This window comes from Coenobita brevimanus, chromosome 107 (genome assembly GCF_032717465.1).
Source record: "Coenobita brevimanus isolate Jiangsu-jjx chromosome 107, ASM3271746v2, whole genome shotgun sequence".
Taxonomy (NCBI): Eukaryota; Metazoa; Arthropoda; class Malacostraca; order Decapoda; family Coenobitidae; genus Coenobita; species Coenobita brevimanus.
The window spans coordinates 5,464,789-5,487,897 of NC_137060.1; the positions used below are offsets into that span (position 1 = coordinate 5,464,789).

The window sequence follows — 23,109 nt, forward strand, 5'->3', positions numbered from 1 at the left end:
ATTTCGGTAGTCAACCCAGACATGGCCGCTGCCTTCCCCACCCTCATCCTGCCTATTGCCTCACTCACAGTAGCAGTATCAATGAAGGGCCAAGGGCCAGACACTGGATCTGCTGGCTCCAAACCTTCCCTGTCCCAGTCAAACTCCTCATTCAACAACCGGTTATAATGCTCTCTCCATGCATCTTTAATATCCTCACTGTTCACCACTACCCTTCCTTCATCATTCGTTACACACTGCTCACCTATAATATCCCAATTATCCTTCTTCACCTGACCTCCCACCCTAAATATATTTTTCCTTTCCCCATGATTTAGGTTATCAAGTAATTGTCTCTGTGACTCGGACTTTGCCCTGTATACCTCTCTTCTAGCCCTACGCATGGCAGCCAAATATTTTTCTTTGCTACCACCCTTCTTCCATTCCCGGAAAAGCCTTCTTTTCTTCTTAACTGCAGCTTCTACACTCTCATCCCACCACCAAGTTACTTTTTGTCTTGGTGGTCCTCTTGTCCAACTGCATGTTACATCAGTAACTCTCAAGAAATTGTTCTTGAGGGCTCTGTACTGTTCATTAACGCCTCTGTCTACAGCTTCCTGTTCAGCCACCACTCTCCTCAACTCGCTATAGAAGGCATCCCTTACTACTTGGTTTTTCAGCTTCCATATTTTCCTCCTAGGTACATAAGTCCTCTTTTTCATCACTTGTTCTTTAAACACCATATCACAAATCAATAGTTTGTGCTGCTGCACACACTCCTCACTTCCTGTAACTTTAACATCCCTCACTAACCTCCTATCGGCCCTCCTAACCAGAAAATAATCTATCTGACTGCTATTTCCCCCAGACTCATACGTAATTAACCTACTGTCTCTTTTCCTAAAATATGTGTTGCACACAGTCATGTCTGTTGCCTCCCCAAACTCGAGTATCCTTTCCCCTTCTGCATTCCTTAGACCATACGCACATCCCCCATGCACTCCTTCATAACCTTGTGCTGCTTCACCTACATGACCATTAAATCCCCTCCCAAAATCACTATCTCATCATCCCGCATACCACCCACTACACGAATTAAATCATCCCAAAATCTATCTTTCTCTGATTCATCCAATCCTGCCTGTGGAGCATATGCTGATATAATCACAGCTATCTTTCTTCCCAACAGAATTTTCACTACCAATATCCTATCACTTACTCTCAAAACATTCATAACATATTCCACCCATTTCTCTGCAACCATCACACCAACACCTCCATATCTGTCTGTCCCCCCCTGCCAAAACAACTTATAGCAACAGTCCTTCCCAACAATCTTTCTGGTTGATCCACCCCTGTACCGGACTTCCTGCAAACACGCCACATCCACCCACCTCCTACTGAATGCCTCAACGACTTCCCCCTCTCTTCCCCTCAAACTTCCCACATTCCATGAACCTACCCTCATCCCCATGGGTGATTTACTGTCCTCAGGCTTGCTTTGAAACTTATTTTGTTTTGTCATCTTCAGTATTAATAAAGGGGGACAGACACAGCACAGGTCCCACTCACTGCACAGTCCCAGGTCCAGGCCTTGAATAATATGAGGAGCTGCACAGACTAATGCTGGAAACTGATATAATTGAGCCTAATTAATGAATTTTGGACACATGCTCTCCCCAATACACCACACACACAAAATATGCTTTATTTCACAGCCTACTTCTATTGCAGCTACATCTCCTCCTACTTACCATAAACACTGTACAAGATGAAGTTACTTCCCATACCCATGAGGCTGTGTGCAGTTTGCCACAAAAGTGTGGCAAATAACTCTTCTGCAATGTTTATGATAAGTGGGTACATAAGAGATGTACTGGTATTTGAGGTAGTCTGCGAAATAGTGCTGATTTTGTTTGTGCGGTGTATCAGTGAGAGCATGTAAAGATTGACAGGTGTGAAAGGACTGATTTTGCATGAGAGTCTCTTGAGTGTATGGAGGAATTTTGTTATTCGAGGGACATGTTATGTGCTAGAGGTGCAGCTGGAACTAGCCATGTGGCTAGGGTAAGGAGTGGTTGGAGGAAGTTCAGGAAGCTGTTACCTCTCTTAAAATAGAGAGGGCTGTCCCTCTTTGCTAAGGAATCTTTGTATGTGGCATGTTTTAGGAATGTAATGCTGTATGGTAGTGAGACATGGGTAGTAAACGAAGAGGATGTTTGTATGCTGAAACATACAGAAATGATAATGATTAGATCAGTGTATATTCATCCTTGAATGCAAGGCCTAGGGGAACAGGGATTGCGATTGAAGAGTTGAGAGAAAGGATGGAGCTGGAATATATGTGTTGTGATGAGGAGGGGTAGATTGAGATGATTTGGGCATGGTAAGAGGATGGAGGATGACTGTTGGGTGCAGAAAGTGAGAAGTGTGAACGTCGGGGGTAGGTTTGCAAGAGGCGGAGCAATAAAAGGCCTGGGATGAGGTCACAGAGTGTGATCTCGGGGATCTGAATAGGGAGGCTACCAGAGATTGAGCAGCATGGAGAGCTACCATTAGGTGACCAAGGCCAATGCGTGCAAGCTTGTTGGAGCAGTTATAAATGATGCGATATGGTACATATGGCTTTTCAAAGTGCCTCAGTAGAGTTCCTCATATTATTTTCATGATGCTGGTCTGTGGGGGGAAAAAAAAAAAAAAAAATGTCTGTGCTCCATTTTCTCCCTTTATTGGTTATGAGTTGTTTGATGTTACTTGACAGCATAGCCTTACATGTGCCAGTGCTGTTAACCCCTTCAGTCCAACGAGGTATTTTATTGATTTATTCTTTGTTCTTCAAGACAGTTTTATTCATCTGTGGGATGACTCTAGTGAAGGGGTCTGTGAAAGCTATAGACCTATCTTACCTTTCCATTTTGAAAAGTCTCTTCCATGCTGAATAAAACTGTCTGGAGATAGCAAGAATACAGTGACACATACAGTTGTACATGGTCAGATTGAAGGAGTTTGAGAAGAGTGTTATTAGCTTCAGTGTCAATGTGGATAAAGCTGGCTACTGGTGGTTATTTGCCCAGTTTATAATGTAGTTAGGCTGATTTTTCCATTCATAGATTAAGCAGTTTGCCAACGTACTGTATGAGAATGAAATTTATAGTTTTATCCACAGGTGTACCGGTACAGCAGTAAGCAAAATTTTTCCAACAGTCCTCCACTAGATTTGTGTCCTCCCTTCCTTGTCTTTAATTCGTCCACAAATAACAGGGAGTGGGGAAAGCCCCAGGAATTGATGGAGTGTGTGGTGAAATGCTGAAGCATGGGAGAGAGATATTATTAGAATGGATATGGAAGATGTGCAGATTGGCCTGGGAGGAAGATAGTGTCCCGAAGGATTGGAAGTTGGGTATAATTATTCCCCTGTACAAAGGAAAAGGGGAAAAAGAAGTGTGTGGTAATCATAGGGGCATTTGTCTTCTTAATGTAATAGAAAAAGTATATGGTAGGATACTTACTGACAGAGTTAGGGAAATAACAGAAAAATTAGTTGGAGAAGAACAGGGAGGTTTTATTTGGTAGGGAAGAGGTTGTGTTGATCAGATGTTCTTAAGTCTTTAGTGGAAAAGTTTCAAGAGAAGGGAAAGAAGTTGTATGCAGTCTTCATGTATCTAGAGTAGCATATGACAGGGTGGATAGACAAGGAATGTGGAAACGATTAAAAATATATGGAGAACAGTAAATGAGAAGTTGTTGAATGCTGTGCAGAGTTTATAAGAGGGTGCTAAGGCTGCAGTGTGTGTGGATGGTGAACCGAGTGAATTTTTGTATTTCAGTGTTGTGAAATAGGGATGTGTCATGTCCCCACGGTTGCTCAATCTGTACATGGATGGGGTTATAAAAGAGATACAGGTAGGGCAATGAATGTTGGAGCGACCCTAGTGAGAGCGGACAATGTCTAGAAACTCCCTGTTCTATTGTTTGCAGGTGATACTGTATTGTTAAGTGAAGGTGAAGCCAAACTGCAAGGCTTGGTGAATGAGTTTGGGAGAGTGTGTAGGAAATGGAATCTAAAGGTGAATGTAGGGAAGAGTAAAGTTATGGTCTTCGAGAGAATTGAAGTTACTGCAAGTACAGTGAGGTTGGATGAGGAGGAAATGGAAGATGTGAATGTGTTTAAGTACTTGGATTGTGTGATGAGTAAGGATGTAAGTTTGGAGAGTGAAGTATTTGAAAGAGTACAACAAAGAAGAAAGGTTGCTGGTTCTTTGAAAGTAGTGATAAGAAACAGGGAAGTGAGCAATGAGCATGGAAGTAAAAATGTTGCAGCATGACAGTATTGTGATACCAACTCTAACATATGGAAGTGAAGCTTGGACCTTGTTAGGACAGAAGTCAAGAGTGAGAGTAGTGGAAATGAGTTATTGGAGAGGAGCATGTGGAGTTGCATGGAGAGACAGACTGACAAATAAGGAAGTGAAGGAGAGTTTTGGTGTGGATGTGGATGTGATAGAAAGCATTAGGAGAAATGCATCGAGGTGGTTTGGCCATGTGGAGAGGATGGAGAGCGAGAGACTAATGAGGAGAGTATATGTGAGTGAGGTGGAGTGCGGCAGAGGGAGAGTGAGGCCAAGGATGAGATGGAGGGATGGAGCAGAGAGGTATATGAGAGAGGGGTGTATGAGTTGTGAGCAGGGCAGTGAAATGGTGAGGGACAGGGCGACATGGAGGTGATTTGTTTGTGGCCACCCCTTATGGGATTACGGCATCTAGCAATAGATAGATAGATAGATAGTTTTTCTTTCTCATTCTCATTTATTGAGTACTTAATACAGTGTCACTATCACACATAAATAGATGATGGCAGAGAAGTGTTAGTAATATTAATACGTTTATTCAGTTATGCAACCAAGGATAGCCCAGTTATCATTATTATTACTGGTATTGTTAACACCTGGTGAACTTTTGGTCATGGCTGTACACAAAACCTCCATGTGACCTATCTGAACAAGTAAAGCATACGGTATGTGGCATTTACAAGTCACTTTAGGTGCAGGAGAGGGGCACCCTTTTGAGATGAAACTGATAGTACTGGGTGGTTCCATTGCTCATTTATACAGATACCTCTTGCCTCACCCCCTGTCCTCTGAAAGGGGGATAGTGGACAGGAGGAGGGGGGGCAGCTTCAACCTGAACAGTTTGCTGGATTCACATTTAGATGAATCTGGTGTAACGACTATAAGTTCACCTTACCTTGGCTTAAAATTTCCACGTCTTTCTCTAATTCTGAATTGTAATGAGATGAATAGGAGAATATGGTGCATCTCATGAAAAAATGTTATGATAACAATGTTCTGTACTTCTGTATCATAGTCTGCCATTGACCAAAAGGAAATACTGTAAGCCAAAAAAATGGAAATCTGTTGCCAAATTAAGGTGGATGAGCAGTAATCAGTCCTTTTTATATAAGTTTTAATCCATCTAGCTCTCTGTCATGCAGATGCATTGTTCCCTCCCATGAGCTGCTCCACTCCACAAGGATTTAGTCATGCCAGAGGAATCTCACAGTTGATTTATTCAGACACATCTCTAATGCATTCTTGACCAGTGTGTAAAAAGTTATACTTGAGAGGAGGCATGTATTTACCTATTTGTATTTACCTATTTGTAGTATACAGGAATTGAGCAATGCTCGTGTTGTCCTGTCTCCATATCCACATTTATCAAGTCTACCTTTACACACATGAATGTTTTTCTCATGCACCACCTCTTTGTCTAAGTCGTTCCAAATATTTAAGAATATACCTAATTGTGATATACACGGAATGTACTATGCTCGTGGGTTTCCGTCGCTGTTTCTCAATAAGTCGAATTTAACTTTAAACTCGTTTATGTTTTTAGACTGGACGATCTCTTTGTCCAGGCTATTCCATAAGTCTATACTTCTGTAAGGAAAGCTATATTTCTTGATATCCTTCAAACAGCTTGACTTTTTCAATTTCATTCCATGTCCTCTTGTTGCTCTCTTATCCCATACAAACAGATCTTCTTTGTCAATTTTATCTACTCCCACCATGGTCCTGAACACCGCAATCATGTCTCCCCTCTTTCTCCTTTCCTCTAACGAAGGCAAATCCAGTTTTTCCAGCCTCTCTCTGTATGACAGGTCTGTCAGACTGGGGACCATCTTGGTTGCTGTTCTTTGTATTCTCTCAATCTTGTTTATATCTTTCTTTTTGTGTGGGGACCACACTACCGCTGCATATTCTAACCTGGGGCGGATCATGGCCACTATCAATTTTTTCATCATTTCCTCATCCATATAATGAAATGCTACTCTTATGTTAGTCAAGAGCTTATAAGTCTCTCCAACTATCTTGTTAATGTGCTTTTCTGGTGACAAACTATCTTGGACCAGCACTCCCAAATCTTTCTCTTCTCTCCTTTTTGTGATTAATTCATTACCCAAAAAATAATTCAGTGATGGTCTCCTGGTACTTTTACCCATTTCCAATATTTCACATTTCTTTACATTAAATTTCATTTCCCACGTCCGGCTCCAATTGTGTATCCTATCCAAATCCTCCTGCAGTATTTTACAATCCTCCTCAACCTCTATCTTCCTCAAGATCTTTACATCATCAGCAAACAGACTCGCATAACTGTTCACTCCATCTACCATATCATTTACATAAATCAGGAACATTACTGGCGCCAACACTGAGCCTTGAGGGACTCCACTTGTTACTTCCCTCCATCCAGACATCTTTTCCTTTATTACTGTCCTCATTTGTCTGTCTCTCAAAAAGTCTCTCATCCATTCCAGAAGTTTCCCCTTTAGTCCTCCTATATATTCTAGTTTCCACATTAGTCTCTTATGAGGTACCTTGTCAAAGGCCTTCTCTAAGTCTAAGTACACACAATCCACCCAACCATCTCTCTCCTGTACCGCATCAATCGCTCTTGAGTAAAAGCTCAACAAGTTTGAAACACATGACCTTCCACTTCTGAATCCAAACTGACATTCAGCCAAAATATTCATCTCTTCCAGATATTTTATCCATCTGTCTTTCAGGATTCTCTCACACAATTTTGCGACCATGCTGGTTAGAGACACTGGTCTATAATTCAGGGGTTCTTCCCTGTTTCCTCCCTTGTAAATTGGTACCACATTTGCCCTCTTCCATTCTTTTGGCACTTTCCCCTCTTCCAGTGAGCATACAATTAAGCTGTGAATTTTATCCGCCAGTTGTTCTCTGCATTCCTTCAGTACCCAATTAGAAATTCCATCAGGTCCTGGGGCTTTCCTTACATCTTGAGTTTCCAGTAATTTATACACTTCCTGTGTGTGTGTGTGTGTGTGTGTGTGTGTGTGTGTGTGTGTGTGTGTAAGATACAGTGCAGTATTGCACTTCATTCTCATAGTATGCCATTGTCCTCTTTCAGATACTGGCTGAATGTCCAGACATCAAATGGCACATGATTGGTCCACTCCAGAGAAACAAAGTTAAGAAAGTAAGATTTTAGTACCGTATTAATAATGTGTTAATATTTTTTAAATATTGAGCTGTGCAGTAATATTTTGTATATTTCATTAGTACATTATGGTAAGGACACAAGTCAAGAGTGAGAGCAGTGGAAATGAGTTATTTAAGAGGAGCTTGTGGAGTCACATGGAGAGACAGGCTGGAAAATGAGGATATAAAGGAGCGTTGTGGTGTGGATGTGGATGTGACAGGAAGCATTAGGAGGAATACACTGAGGTGGTTTGGCCATGTGGAGAGGATGGAGGGTGAAAGACTGACGATGAGAGTGTATGTGAGTCAGGTGGAGGGGGGAAGAGGAAGGGGGAGGCCAAGGATGAGGTGGAGGGTTGGGGTGGAGAGGTATATAAGAGAGGGGTGTGTGAGTTGGGAGCGGGGCAGTGAAATGGCAGGGGACAGGGCGACATGGAGGCGATTTGTTTGTGGCCACCCTGAACGGGATTGAGGCATCTGGCAATAGACAGATAGATAGACATTATGGTAAAAACTTACAGATAAAATTATATTGCACCTAATTATCAGGCAGGTTCTATTTACTGTAAAGTTTTTGCATCAGAACGACAATATATGCTGTCCAATTTTCTTGGCCTGATATTGCCATCCTTTCACTGTACTGTATCTAGAATGCTGAGCTGCAGCACTAGAATATGATGCTATGCACAAAATAGTGCTATGAGGAGGATACAGGCATAGGACAGTATATCATTGTATTCAGTCACTGAGCAACAGGAAATAGGCTCCAAAAGGACAAAAATGTATCCCAAGCTAAGGTGGAAAACTATAGCCATTTTTTTTTTCTTTTAATGCGAGGAAGAAGGAACCAGAGGCCATGATCCCGCAATAGAGTTCCCTCCAAGAGAAAAACAAAATACAAGAGAGAGCCAAATTCAAGATCCATTCATTTCGAGATGCCTGGACACACTGCGTTTGAAAGACTGGAGACGGATGTTACATTGGAAATTTTACTGATCTTTCCAGCTCATATCTCTCGAGGATCTTCCATTCTGTGAAAGCTTATTGTTGGTGGGAACAGAAATAATAGGGACCCAACCTCTTGTGCAAGATGGGGATGATCTTCTCTGTTATGAAATGCACATATATTGAAGTAAGGAACACATATATGGAGTAGGCTGTTGCACCATTCACACAGGGTGGTACTTCCAAAGTGGATGGAATGCTGAAGACAGGGAGAACTGGAGCTCCCATTTCATCATCCCCCAGTACTAGCTTCTGACAGTACTTCTTTGCTGAACTTTTCAGTGTTTCTGTAACACAGAGAGCAGGCCAGTATACTCTCCTATAGAGTTTCCTCAAACTGTCAGCACCAAACTTCACACACATTACACACCACACCTCCTATTCCAACATCAGCAAAAATGGCATCGCAACACCCAACCTTAAAGTCCTGTGGGAGGAGGGACCATAAAAGCCCCCACCATCCACCCACCTCCCTGTGACGGCCAAGTGAGATGCATGGAACCGCTGTCTGACTCATTTCATGTTCTTTTCTGCAACATTCGTGGCCTTTCCTCTAATTTTCTCTCTACTGGACACCATTTCTCTTCCTCTGAACCTCACATTCTCTTCGTCACTGAGACTCGGCTGTCTGAGACGACTGATAGCAAACCCTTCTCATTATCCTCCTACTTTCTCTATGCTCATTTCAAAGCCAAAGGTGGCTGTTGTGTATATGTACACAACGACAGATCTTGCTCTTGTGTTCTCTTAATTTTCTACTCTCTGGCTCTGGGTTTCCTGTCACTCTCTGACTAAATATATCTATGCTGTTTACTTATCCCCTAATTCTCCTGAAAAATTCTTCGTCTATCTTACTTCTAAGATGGAACACATGCTGTCCATTTCTCCTTTCTCCAAAATTTCCATTCTAGGAGATTTCAACGTTCAGCACCACCTTTCGCCCTCCTCTCTATTCACTGATTCACCTGGCGAACCAGTCTACATCTTTTCTCTCCTTAATGACTTAGGGCAGCTTGTACAGCACCCTACCCATATCCCTGACTGCCTTGGAGAGAGTTCCAACATAATTGACTTCTTCCTTACAACTAATCCTTCTGCTTACACTATTAATCTTTCCTCTTTGTTGGGCTCCTCCGATCACAACCTTATCCTCTTAAACCTGTCCTATCACTCCAGTAAGGCCTGTGGACCCTCCAAAGAAGAGTCGGTTGTGGCACTTTGGGAGCTGCTGATTGGGTGGCCCTCAGGCAGTACAGTACTTTGATTTTCCCAGGAATGATTATTGCTTCCATGGCTGAGAGCCATCTGATTGTGCCCTGTGCATTGCAAAGGTTATTCTCTAGTCCATGGAAGCATACAGTCCTTTTTCATATCCCTTGACTAATGCAAAAAAACCTTGGTTTAATCACACTTGTTTTAATGCTGTCCACAACAGGGAGAAGGCCTACAAATGGTAATGGAGCCAGCCCCCCCAGAATCTCACCTCTCTTATGTTTCTTCCCAGAATTATGCTAAGTCTGTTCTTTGCTCTGCTAAAAATAATTTCACTCGTACTAATACATTCTGAACTCTCCAGCTCGAGTTCATCCCTCTCGTTCTGGCACCTTGCCAGTAACCTTTCTGACAACTTTACCTCATCATCCTTCCCTCCTCATTTCCATACTAATGGCTCTGTAACTATTCTTCTACTGATAAAGCAGAACTCTTTACTCAGACTTTCTCCTCCAATTCCACCTTAGACGATTCTGGTGCTGTTCCTCCATCACTTCCGCCCTCTGACCTCCTCATGGCTGATGCTAAAATTTCTTCAATTGATGTATTTTCTGCTGTCACTGGCCTCAATACTAGTAAGGCATATGGGCCTGATGAGGTCCCTCCTGTGGTTCTCAAGAACTGTGCTTATGTGCTTACACTCTGCCTAGGTAAACTCTTTTACCTTTGTCTATCAACTTGCACCTTTCCTTCTTGCTGGAAGTTTGTTCTCATTCGGCCTGTCTCAAAGATGGGTGACTACTCCCATCATTCTAAGTATCGCCCAGTTGCTTCAACATCCTGTGTTTCAAAAGTTTTTGAGTCTGTTCTCAACAAAATGACTTTAAAGCACCTTTCCTGTCATAAGCTTTCCAATCACCAGTATGGGGTCTGCCAGGGATGTTCCACTGGTGATCCTCTCACCTACCTTTCAGCCTCCTGGTCATTCTCGATTCAGGACCTTTGTGAAAGCTTTACAGTTGCACCTGACATCTCAAAGGCTTTTGATTGAGTCCGGCATAAATCTTCAGTTTCCAAACTGCCCCCTTACAGTTTCTTTTCTTCTATCTAGCTTGCTTTCTGGTTGTTCTATGGCAGCTATTGTAGATGGCCATCATTCTTCTAGAAGTATCAATAATGGTGTTCCTCAGGGTTGTGTCCTATCACCAACTCTCTTCATTTTATTCACCAGTGATCTAAGCTGTACATCTAACCCTATCCATTCATACACTGATGGCTCCACCCTCCACCTTTCCATTCACTTCCCGCAGCGTCCATCTTAGCAGTTACTTCAACAGACAAGGGATGAGGCTATGGCACACAAAATATCTGACTTGGCTTATATCTCAGATTGGGATAAAAATAATCTTGTTGTTTTTAATGCATCAAAAACTCAGTTCTTAGATCCATCAACCCGACAGAATCTTCCACAGGAGCACCCTCTAATTTTTAACAATATCCAGCTCAAGCTTGTATCGTCTTTAAAAGAATTGAGGGTTTCTTTCTTTTGGGATTTATCTTGGAAAGAACATATTACCTCTCTTGTAAAATCTGCTTCCAAGAGATTGGGTGTGCTAAACCGACTCCATGACTTCTTTACACCTGCACAGTTGTTGACTTTATGCACTGGTTTTCTTGGCCCCTGTGTTGAGTACAGCTCTTGTGTGTGTGGAGGCTCCCCACATACAACTATCCTCAACAAGGTGGAGTTAAAGGCTTTTTATCTCATTAACTCTGCTCCGCTTACTGGCCCCCTTCAACCTCTCTCTCTTCGCCATGTTGTTGCATCATTATCACTTCTGTTGCCACTTCATTGGTCACTGCTCCTCTGAATTGTCTGCTTGCATCCCTCCACCACTGTGGTGGGCACATAGCACCCGTCTAGCAACAAACTCTCATCCCTTTTCTGTCCAACTCTCTAATGCAAGAGTTTACCGTTACTCCCAGTCCTTCATGTATGCAACAGGTCAACTCTGGACCTGTCTCCCTCTGTCTGAGTTTCTTACTGCCTATGATCTCCAGTCTTTCAAATGCAATATGTCCAGGCATCTCGCATTGAACGTATCTTTAATTTGGCTCTTTACCAGCTGCGATAGCAAAACTAGTACAGTATTGTTTTCAATTTTTCTGTCAGTCTGTCTGTCTATCTGTTAGGACAATAACTTTGCAACCACTCAAGATATCATCACATAATTTTGCAGGTGTGTAGTAGGGATGAAAATCAACTAAAAGTTCAAAATTGGTGAATGTAGGTCAGAGTCTGTGTGTCTGTTAGCACGATAACTTTGCAACCGATCAAAATATCATCATAAAATTTTACGGTGTGTAGTAGGGATGAAAATCTCCTACAAGTTCAAAGTTGGTGAAAGTAGGTCAAGGTCTGTGTGTTTGTTAGCATGATAACTTCGCAACTGCGTAAGATATCATCACAGAATTTACTGGTATGTAGTCTATCTATCTATCTATATACCTAGGCTGCTTCCCCCAAAGGAAAGGGAGGTAGCCGAGACAGGACGACTCACTCTCCATTTACTCATCCATTCAAACACATTCATTCGCATCTTAGCTCCAAAGGGGAGAACGGACAGATCCTCACCACATCACACCGCACAAGGGTCAACTGCGCAATGCAATCAGTGACATCCGCAGCAGGGCCCGACAGCAGAACTGGTTTACCCCTGCCACATCATAACAGATCCCTACTAGATGTAGGGATGAAAATCTCCTACGAGTTCAAAGTTGGTGAAAGTAGGTCAAGGTCTGTGCGTCTGTTCGCACGATAACTTCACAGCGGCTTAAGATATCATCACAGAATTTACTGTTGTGTAGTAGGGATGAAAATCTCCTGTGAGTTCCAAATTGACGAAAGTAGGTCAAGGTAAAGGTCATATTCTGAGCCGCATTAGGTATGTATCGGCTCCCGGCTGGTTTGATTCCCCCTCCTTGGAGGGGCATCTAGTTATTATCTTGTTTTTGTGTTTTTCTTGGGGGGAACAGTCAGCAGGTTCCTGGCATTTCATTCCTTCTTTCTTGCGTTAAAGAAAAAATAAATAAATAAGTCAGTCCTTTTCTCTCCAACTTCTGAACTGTTTTCCCACGGCCTGTGATGTACAGTCATTTAAACTAAATGTATCCTGGCATCTCAAAATAAACAGATCTTTTCCTTTAATTAAATTTGAAAGGAACCAGTGTTACAGGCTGTAAGCCTCATGCCCATTATTGTTTGCATTAAAGAAAAAAAAAAAATAGAATTTAATTAATGTAATGTCTAGGTTTGACATTTCCAGGTGCATTTTCTGACCTTATTTAGCTTGTGCATTAGGTAATGGTAGACAGCCATGAGTTTTGCCTAGGTCTGACAATTCCAGATGCATTTTCTGGCCTTATTTAACTTATTTTCAGGTTGTGGTAGCCAACCATGAGTACAAGTTCCCTGACAGTCCACTCTCAGCAGTGTGTCCTGCCCTCCATATTCATTGTTCCTTCCCAAAATACAGATAGTATTCGTGCATTTCATACTTTTGTGTGTGTGTGTGTGTGTGTGTGTGTGTGTGTGTGTGTGTGTGTGTGTGCTTCATGTTGATGTCACATAAAAATAGTTCATATAATACCATTCACTGCCACAGCTGGCAGAGAGAGGTGGCAGCAAACTTTTGGTCATGACTGTACCTAGGCCTTATATGCTTTAGGTCATTTATGAATAATGAAAGTAGGAACATGACATTTTCTTGATACATGTAACAAAACATTATTTGTCCACTTTGCAGGTTGTTGAAATACCAAATCTGTTCTGCATTGAAACAATACACAATGACAAGATTGCATCAGCAGTTAACAGCTCTGTTGAGAAGTACCTAAGAGGCAAGAAATTAAAAGTATTTGTTCAAGTCAACACCAGTGGAGAAGAGAGTAAGTATCTTATTAAGCTGGTCTTGAATGACAGGATTGCAAGGCTAAATTATACAGTACCCTCACATCCAGTACGCATTTGTCCAGTACTATTCTCGTCCAGTGGAGTCGGCAAAAAAGGTAGGAGGATTGGAAGTCAGGTATAATTATTCCCTTGTACAAAGCAAAAGGGGAAAATGAACTGTGTGGTAATCATAGGGGCATTTGTCTTCTTAGTATAATAGGAAAAGTGTATGGTAGGATACTTATTGACAGAGTTAGAGAAAGAACAGAGAAATTAGTTGGAGTAGAACAGGGAGGCTTTAGGAAGGGAAGAGGTTGTGTAGATCAGATATTCATTCTTAGATCTTTAGTGGAAAAGTTTCTAGAGAAGGGAAAGAAGTTGTATGCGGCTTTCATGGATTTGGAGAAAGCTTATGACAGGGTGGATAGACAAGGATTGTGGAAAGTGTTAAGAATATATGGAGTAGATGGGAAGTTGTTGAATGCTGTGAAGAGTATGTACGATGGTGCAAAGGCTGCACTGCGTGTGGATGGTGAACTAAGTGAATTTTTCTCTTTGAAAGTTGGGTTTAAACAGGGATGTGTCATGTCCCCATGGTTGTTCAATCTGTACATGGATGGGGTAATAAAAGAGGTACAAGGTAGGGTAGTGGATGTTGGAGTGGCCCTGGTGAGAGAGGATAGTGTTTGGAAACTCCCTGTACTGTTGTTTGCAGATGATACTGTGTTGTTGAGTGAAGACGAAGGGGAGCTACAAGGCTTGGTGGATGAGTTTGGGAGAGTGTGTAAGAAACAGAATCTAAAGGTGAATGTAGGGAAGAGTAAAGTGATGGTCTTTGAGAGAGGTGAAGTCAGTGAATGTACAGCGAGGTTGGATGGTGAGGAATTGGAAAATGTGAGTACGTTTAAGTACTTGGGTAGTGTGATGAGTAAGGATGGAGGTTTGGAGGGTGAAGTGCTTGAAAGGGTACAGCAGGGAAGAAAGGTTGCTGGTTCTTTGAAAGCAGTGATAAGAAACAGGGAAGTGAGCATGGAAGTGAAAAAGTTACTGCATGACAGTATTGTGATACCAACTCTAACGTATGGAAGTGAAGCTTGGACGTTGTTGGAAGGACACAAGTCAAGAGTGAGAGCAGTGGAAATGAATTATTTAAGAGGAGCCTGTGGAGTCACATGGAGAGACAGGCTGATGAATGAGGATATAAAGGAGCGTTGTGGTGTGGATGTGGATGTAATAGGAAGCGTTATGAGGAACACACTGAGGTGGTTTGGTCATGTGGAGAGGATGGAGGGTGAAAGACTGACGAAGAGAATGTATGTGAGTGAGGTGGAGGGGGGAAGAGGGAGGGGGAGGTCGAGGATGAGATGAAGGGATGGAGTGGAGAGGTATATGAGACAGGGGTGTGTGAGTTTGGAGCAGGGCAGTGAAATGGCGGGGGACAGGGCGACTTGGAGGTGATTTGTTTGTGGCCACCCCAAACGGGATTGAGGCGTCTGGCAATAGATAGATAGACAGATACATTTATTACTGTAATATGGATTTTGCTTGGCCAGTACGGATCGGCTGCGCAAAGTGGGCCAAATTCGAGGAGTCCTTCTCTAGTACTGACGTGCTGTGTCCAGTACTATTACCCGCGCGCGTTTGGGAAGATGGCCAACACCGAAGAATGTTTCCCTAGCACTGCTGGGCCAGTCCAGTACGCCTTCCTTGTGACTCATGACGTGTGCCAGTCAAATTGCAGTATTGCACTTCCCCCTGATGACGAAGATGACGATGTGTCAGTGGGTGAATACGAGGGATTTATGAGGGAGGTTGAGGCAGAGAGGCCTCCTCAGGATCCTGAAGGCCCTCCTCCAGGGGGTCAATTGGACCTTTTACAGCCTCAGAAATCCTTCTCCCTTCCCCCTCCAAGCCCATCACCACTCACCTTAAAGGTTGGTAAAATATTAGTTGTGTCAAAATGTAGTTAAGTTGAATTTGGGGGGAACTTTTTCAAGGCTTGTCTGACATTATTCATTTTTGCCATAAGGTCTGTTGTTTGTCCAGTACGAATGTAGTCCAGTATGGTAATACTGTCTGACAAAAATACTGTACTGGACGCGAGGCTACTGTGCTTTTCTTCCAGGTGCTTAATTTCTAGACACCTTTTGGGAGGTATATATAAAACACATGTTTAAAAAATTACCATAAAAATACAGTATGTGCTGATAAGTAAGTGTGCAAGATGAAGCCAAGATTCCATGAACTAGAGTGTAAATGAGTGTGTGCCTCATTTCATTTGTGGTATTTCTGCTTGGAAGCTTCTTCCCTCCGGGTGCCCTTCTGATGGTGTAATGGTGAAATTATGTTTTGAGTTATGGAAAAAATACTGTTTTTTGCAGGTTTATAAACCAGATGAACAGTAATATACAGTATCAGGACAAACACATTATTCACTTTCCTTATCAATCCACACTGTCATAAGCAGAAGTCTGATGACAATCCCCTGCCAGCATTCTTTCCTGCCTTCCATATTTTTCATTCCTCCCAAACATCAGAGAATATCCTTCCTTCCCATACTTTTTTGTTGCCGTGCTTCATATTGCTATCCATCCATCCATCCATAATCTAAACCTGTGTTGCCCCATGAGGAGCGTAGGAGCCCTAGGCTAGGCAAGTTGGTCCTGATATTTAACCCGCCCCGTCCCGGAGACGTGAATTCACGTCGTCACCTGATGTGCACTCATATCCCGGAGACGTAAATTAACGCGGCAACATTGCAAGGTCCCTAATTTGCACAATTTTCAATTTTCGCGAGTGATTTCACGAGTGATTTTTGGCATGTATACACGGGACACCTTCCTCTATTCCTCTACAAGATGCCAAGCAGGGACAATGCCTTACACAGCATAAACTCTCCCCCCCCCCCTGCACGCCATTGTCTCGGCAATTCACCTGTTACCAGTGACCTGGCCAATAAAGACATTCAGGGCCAGAGTGATTCCCCAATCGATGACAATGTGGAGGACAAAGTTTACATAGCATTAGAGGAAGAAACAGTCAGAAATGATGATCAGGTAATGTGGCAAAAAAAGGTCATGAATGGTGATGAGTTAGTGAGTGAAACAATGCTTATAATGCCTCTATTACTGTTTGAAATCAATATACTCTTGTACTACATATAAATTCGTACCAAGTAAATAAATAAATACTGTTTATGAGTGGATAAAATAGTTACCCTCCCGTAGAACTTGTTTTCTTTGGTGCCAGCCTGTTAGAAAACCCAGTCAGGTAAGGAGGTACTCGTACCTGGATTGAGTATTTTAAACCTCAGGTGAGCGATTTCTCTATGAATTTTCGATGTTTCTCACCAAAAGCGAATGTTTGAGCCTAAAAACAAAAGGTCCAAAAATGTCGGGACTGGGGCGTACCACTGCCTAGAAAACATTGGGATGGGGCGGGTTAAGATGAAAGTGACCAGCCTCACTCATCCCTGAGTATCATTATGCGAGCAGTAAACCCCAACCATTCCTTGGATATAAACCTGCACCAGCTTAATCCGAATGGAGCATCTTAATGACCCACTAAACCACCAGGTGCCATAATTTGGTTATAAGATTACCACCCAGCACAGTAAATGGTTTCCTGGTGTACTATCACAAAAAATATTTCATGTAACTGCATCTGCATAGCCAGCAAGAGGTTAATAAACATTATGTTGTGAGTTGTGACTGTAGTAGAATCTAGGTAGTATTTTAAGTGGCTTTGGAGACATCTTAGCACCTCTTCCTTAGTGATGTATTCTGCCATTACGCTTCAGTATCCTCTTTCATGGTGTTGGAAAGTGATGTCTTCATGTGATAGCACCGATATACCCTGGCATTGGAGCTGCCTGGTCATACAAACGTTTCTTAGCTCCATCCATGTCCCCCGACAGAAGGATGATGGGCTGCAGGAGAGGAGTGACTTCAGTCTGTAGTCCACCAGATTTACATCCAGATGAACCAGAGACTACAACTACTATACCTACTTTACGCTACTAAGGCCTAGAAGCCACGCCCACTTTCTCTGTCTGAAAACAGCTGATTGGTCCATACAAAATGCTCATGCAGCTCCCCTTTTATTTGTATTAAATGAGTTGACGGTTCATAAACTGATCAGATTTTCTCTACAGTAATGTTATTTATTAGGAGTATGACAATGCAAATTATTTTAAGGCATTAGCATGTTAGAGAGGATATTAAAAATGTAAAATAGGTGCGTTCTCCGTACGTGTCAAGTGGGGTTGGTGGAGGATTAGTGCCCCTCCCTGTAAAACAATTAACTCTAAGCCTTTGGCCACCCCGTTTGGGATACATGGCGTCTGGCAATGAATGAATGAAAAAAAAAAATAGGTGCCACAAACGGTCAAAGTCAAGGATGCATGGTCACTTTCGAATGAAGCCTATTCTTAATTTCTTTAATTGTAGGAACAAACAAATGACACCAGACGTAAGGTACAATATTCAGTGAACTACAGTTTGGACGACAATATATATCCCAAATCATTGTATAACTCACAAAAATCATTTATATATTCAGGAGTCCATGGGGTGGTAAAAGGAACAGCCACAGTGATGACGGTTTTGAAATGTAGATTTTTCTGCTGCTCATATTATAAATATCATTATAAGCAGTGTATCGCAAAATCAGACAGGCAACTTACCCTCCCTACTCACCATCCTGCTGCTATCCCAGGTCTTTCTCACTCTGTCTCTCTCTCTCGCTCTGTCTCTCTCTTTCTCTCTCCATGATGAGCAGGGGTGTATCACTGCAGCCTGGTACTGTACATACACACTCACTGTCGGTACTTCCACTCCCTGTCATTTAGGTAGTCGTTAATTATATGGCTTTCATAATTATAAGCTACCATGCATTTTAAATTACAGTATAGGCTTACTGGTACTGCAATGTACAGTATGTAACTGGGTAATTAAAGAAATTAATCAGGTTTTGACACTTGACAGCTGCAGGATGACATCAGCTGGCTTGTGGTATACATTTAATTTCCCGCCGAGTGATTGGCTGTTCCCCTGAGCATTTATCCTTCCCAGGGATTGCTATAATGATATTGACTTTTATCAGTTATATAATGATTTGGGATATAGCTAGACTACACACACTGTTTTTCACAGACTATTGTACTCTATGTTTGGTGTCATTTGTTTATAGTAAATTTATGTTTGATACAAAACAAAGAAATAGTGAATAGGCTTCATTCAAAAACGAATTGTATCCTTGACTTTGACAGTTTTTAGTACATATTTAACTTTTTTGGCATCTTCTGTGAAATGCTAATTCCTTCATATTATTTTTATGTCCATTTTCTTGATTATTAACATTACTGAAGGGTAATACAGGCCTGATTACAAACTAAGAACACATTTAGTATGAATATATGGGTAGCCACCTGAACATTTGATATCAACCAATCACCAGTTTCCACAGAAAGTGGGCCTGGCTTCTAGGCCTTAGTAGCATAAAATCAGAATAGCTACTAGTATACTCTTTTGGCACTTATGCTGACTATGTTGATAGTCTCCTTGCCTCAGTCTGTTTATTCCTAGAACTGAAATAGGGACATGGTCATAAATTGACAGTTGTACTGTTCAGTCTAGGGGGATGTTTGGGTGCTTTCCTTGTCAGTCAAGCTTGTATGTGATAATGATTGTCCTCTCCACAAAGTACTGACCTGGCATGTTGGGTTAAGCCCCAGCATGTGTTCCTCCCATTGAAATTCACTTCCTCCCTTTGCCCCCTCTTGCCCTTTTACTTGGGGGTGAGCCTCATAGCATTTTGGCTGCTTTCCTGTACTCCCTTTACATTGACTTAGCCTGATATTGCCATCTCCCTGTCTGAAATTTTGAGTTTTAACAGTGTACAGTAAAACCTCACTATAATGGACTAACTGGGGCCCAAACCATTCCGAAAAAAGTGAAATTCCAATAAAAGGGACATCTGGACTTCCCCCTGCTAACCCGGACTTTTTCCAATATGTCTGACATTAGTCTGGATCGCATCAACAGTTTTTAACCCCTCCGTGCACAATGATGCATTTGTCGTCATATGGATGTGGCTGCAACTATACTTGTTGACGCTTTTGGTGTCATTAAAGCATAAAAACTTTCATCAGAGGAAAAGTTTTCAACCGATCGACGTCATTTTTGGAGGCGTCATAGCTTCCCTGCTCCTCATCAGAAGTAATGAGTTGGCAACTGCGGGTCCTGATGCCAGTAAGAGAGCGGACAGGTTGTTCAGTACCAAATGAGGCGTGAGTGGGGAAGGTACTGCCCAATTCTGTCCCTATGCAACATATTTCCCTGTACCAGCAGTGCATGTGTATAGTGTTTGGGCACTGTTGTGATTAGATTTCATGTTTGCAATAGGGAATTTGGTGTTTGTGAAGCAATCCTGGTCGTTATCAGCCGTTGGCCCAACGAAGATTATGCTACTGTTTCTAATCAACTACACTGCCTCTACCCTGCACCAAATGTGAGTATTCATCTATAAGTATAGTGACAGTGAATCATGTGAATGTAGTGTGCATATCTAATGTACAAAGAATTGGTAAAATACATGCAGTAGCTTAGAGGAAGGCAGGAAACTGTCCTTCAGTCACGACACGGCATGGGTACACTGTAGTTTTTTTCATTTTTCTCGAAAACTATGAGGCCTAGGATCACCATTGTGGGCTCAAACGAAAGCCAGTTAAATTCTGCATAGGATGATAAAAACATAACAGTGGCAAGAAAAGTTTTTTGCTAGAGCTCCCTGAATTAAAAAATCTGTTGTCTGTCAGAAATGGGTTTTACTTTTTCGCTTATTACTCGAACACCATACCTCGTATCAAATTGGGACCTCTGGCATTCGAAAACAAACAAAATTCTCTTTCCAATGATGTATAACATGTGGAGATTGATTAGTAAACATTTGACTTATGATGTTGGGAAGTGAGATGTATTCTCTGGAATGTTTATTCACACAGCCCTAACGTACGTATAGTGTGTGTTTTTTTTGTTTGTGTGTTTTTTTTGCTTATCGTGTAGAACAAACATTAACGAATAGGAATATGTGGGTTTTGTGGCAAAATAAATATGTTTTGGTGGTGAAAATAAGCCGAGAATACACATTTTTGGAGTGCGCAGCGGGCAGGGGCGGAGGGGAGAAAAGCCAGCGTGTCATGTCCCACAAAACTATTAACTTATCCGCGCACAAAAGGGTTAAACTGTTTTCACTACCATTGCAGTACTGTACTGTATTATACATTCACTACAATGATCATATGATATAATATATATAATAATACTGTACTGTACACTGATAAACATGTCTTTATTTACCTTATTTTGTGGTGAACATAGCTGAAGTGGTCAGGCAGTCCGGACTGCTTCTGGCTTTATCGGACTTTTTCCAATAGACCGTACAGTCACTGCTCACATAACGCGCGAATGTTGTTCCTGGTAGATCCCGCTTTGTGAAAATTCCGCATTATACAGCTATATGTTTACATGTTAAAGGGTTTCATGGTACCCAAGCCAGCCCCAGCTTCACCTTTTGGGACAATTCTGGGATTTTTCCTGGGACATTTGCCTACCTAAAAATTACTTCAGTTCACACAAACACTGGAGGATTCCTTACCTTGAATTGAAGAGTTTGTGGGCTTCCTTGGGGGAGGGGGAGTGGGATTCCAAGGCAGGGAAGGACCCAGCACGGTCTTCTGGCCATGCTGGCCCCACAGAGTCCTTTGTACATTTATAGAGTCAGTTGGAGTTGCTTCCCTCTCCCATCGGTTGCAGTACGTGACCAGGGACCTTTTCATCGTAACGAGCTGGGTCAGACGAATAGTTAACTTGTTGACTTGGCACATTTTGGCGATGGCACAATTACGTTCTCCTCTTTCTTTCCACTTGATCACATCATGCATCTGCTCCATGGTCAAACTCTTCCACCGTCTTGTTAAGTCACAGTAGGGTTGCATTGTTAGGCTGGGTCAGGTGGCCAAAAAAAAGAGCAAAGTTAACACAAAGCACGTGTGGAGGCAGAGAATGAGCAGAGGGTTTGCTGGAGTGGCCCAGGAATCAGGGTTGCCGACCCATATTTTCAAATGTCACTATGCTCATGCCTAAAAGTTGTTAAAATGTCGCTAACCATTCCATCAAAAGTCGCTGATATTACTCTCCCCCCCCCCCCCATTTTTGTAATCAAGTTATAGCGGTTTTTTGTACACTGTATTGAAAAAATAGGTCAATATTAATCAATTGGTCAAACATGGCCAGAGTTCCTTCCACTTTTTTTGCTTCACCAAGTTTCTTAAATGGGAGAACTGTGTGTCGCACTCTATTAACCCCTTAACCGCGGGGCGTCACTTTCGTGACGCTTGGGAGCAAGGGATCATACCGCAGGGGGTCACTTTTGTGATTCTGTGTTATTTTGAATTCACCCGGGCTTTCAAGTGGTGGCTTGTATCATCTATCAGTACTGCCAATGTCCAACACTAGTCAGCACTCCTAATCTCATCTGTACTCCCATCCATTGTTGAAAGTTTAGCCATTTCTCCCCGTTCTTGACTCCCCTCCCTACCTCCCCTCCATTACCCTATCCTCTCGCCTGCCCGGCCGTGCTACGCTAAGTAAATCTCCCCCGGAATTTTTCACTGATTTCATCCATTGAAATAAGCCCTATGCCCTATTCTTATACCAAATAATATATACAAGAAAGAAATAAGGTAAGTGAGAGTGCCATACATCTAGAATTGGCTAATTATCACTTGACAACACCTCATGTGCACTCGTTCGCTAATTCTTGCTGTTTATTTCCCCTTGAAATATGCTGTATAATCTATTTTCGTAATAAAAATATATATAAGAAAGGAAGGGAGAAGCCTAAGTGATATTTACATTCACCTGGAACTACCTAATTATTGCAGGCCACCACACTGTATTCTACGCTAAGTAAATCTTCCCTGGAATTTTCCACTGATTTCATCCATTGAAATAAGCCCTATGCCCTATTCTTATACCAAATAATATATACAAAAAAGAAATAAGGTAAGTGATAGTGCCATACACCTGGAATTGGCTAATTATCACCTGACAACACCTCACGTGCACTCGTTCGCTAATTTTCGCTGTTTATTTCCCCTTGAAATATGCCGTATAATATATTTTCATAATAAATATACATATAAGGAGGGAAGGGAGAAGCCTAAGTGATATTTACATTCACCTGGAACTACCTAATTTATTATGTATTGTCTTGGTCTCCTGCCAGTCATTTCATTGCTATATATTAGCAGGTCTTACAAGGCTAAAGTTGGTAGTATTGCACTCACCCAAGCCAGGCGGCAGGAGGCCACCACTATCAGTTCACTGTCATCTTTGAAAGTGAAGGTACGTCTGTTTGCTCCTGCTAACTTCCGCCGCTTTTCAGCCCCAT

At 42.1% G+C, this 23,109-nt stretch overlaps 1 protein-coding gene across 1 annotated transcript in view; it reads left to right on the top strand.

The window, feature by feature from the left end:
- Window positions 1-23,109, top strand: part of LOC145416803 (pyridoxal phosphate homeostasis protein) — a 57,036-nt gene that overhangs the window by 16,743 nt on the left and 17,184 nt on the right. Inside the window, exons 3-4 of the mRNA XM_080285728.1 lie at window positions 7,417-7,485; window positions 13,511-13,652. Of these exons, the coding sequence (XP_080141854.1) occupies window positions 7,417-7,485; window positions 13,511-13,652 (211 nt within the window). The remainder of the gene's footprint in view (window positions 1-7,416; window positions 7,486-13,510; window positions 13,653-23,109) is intronic.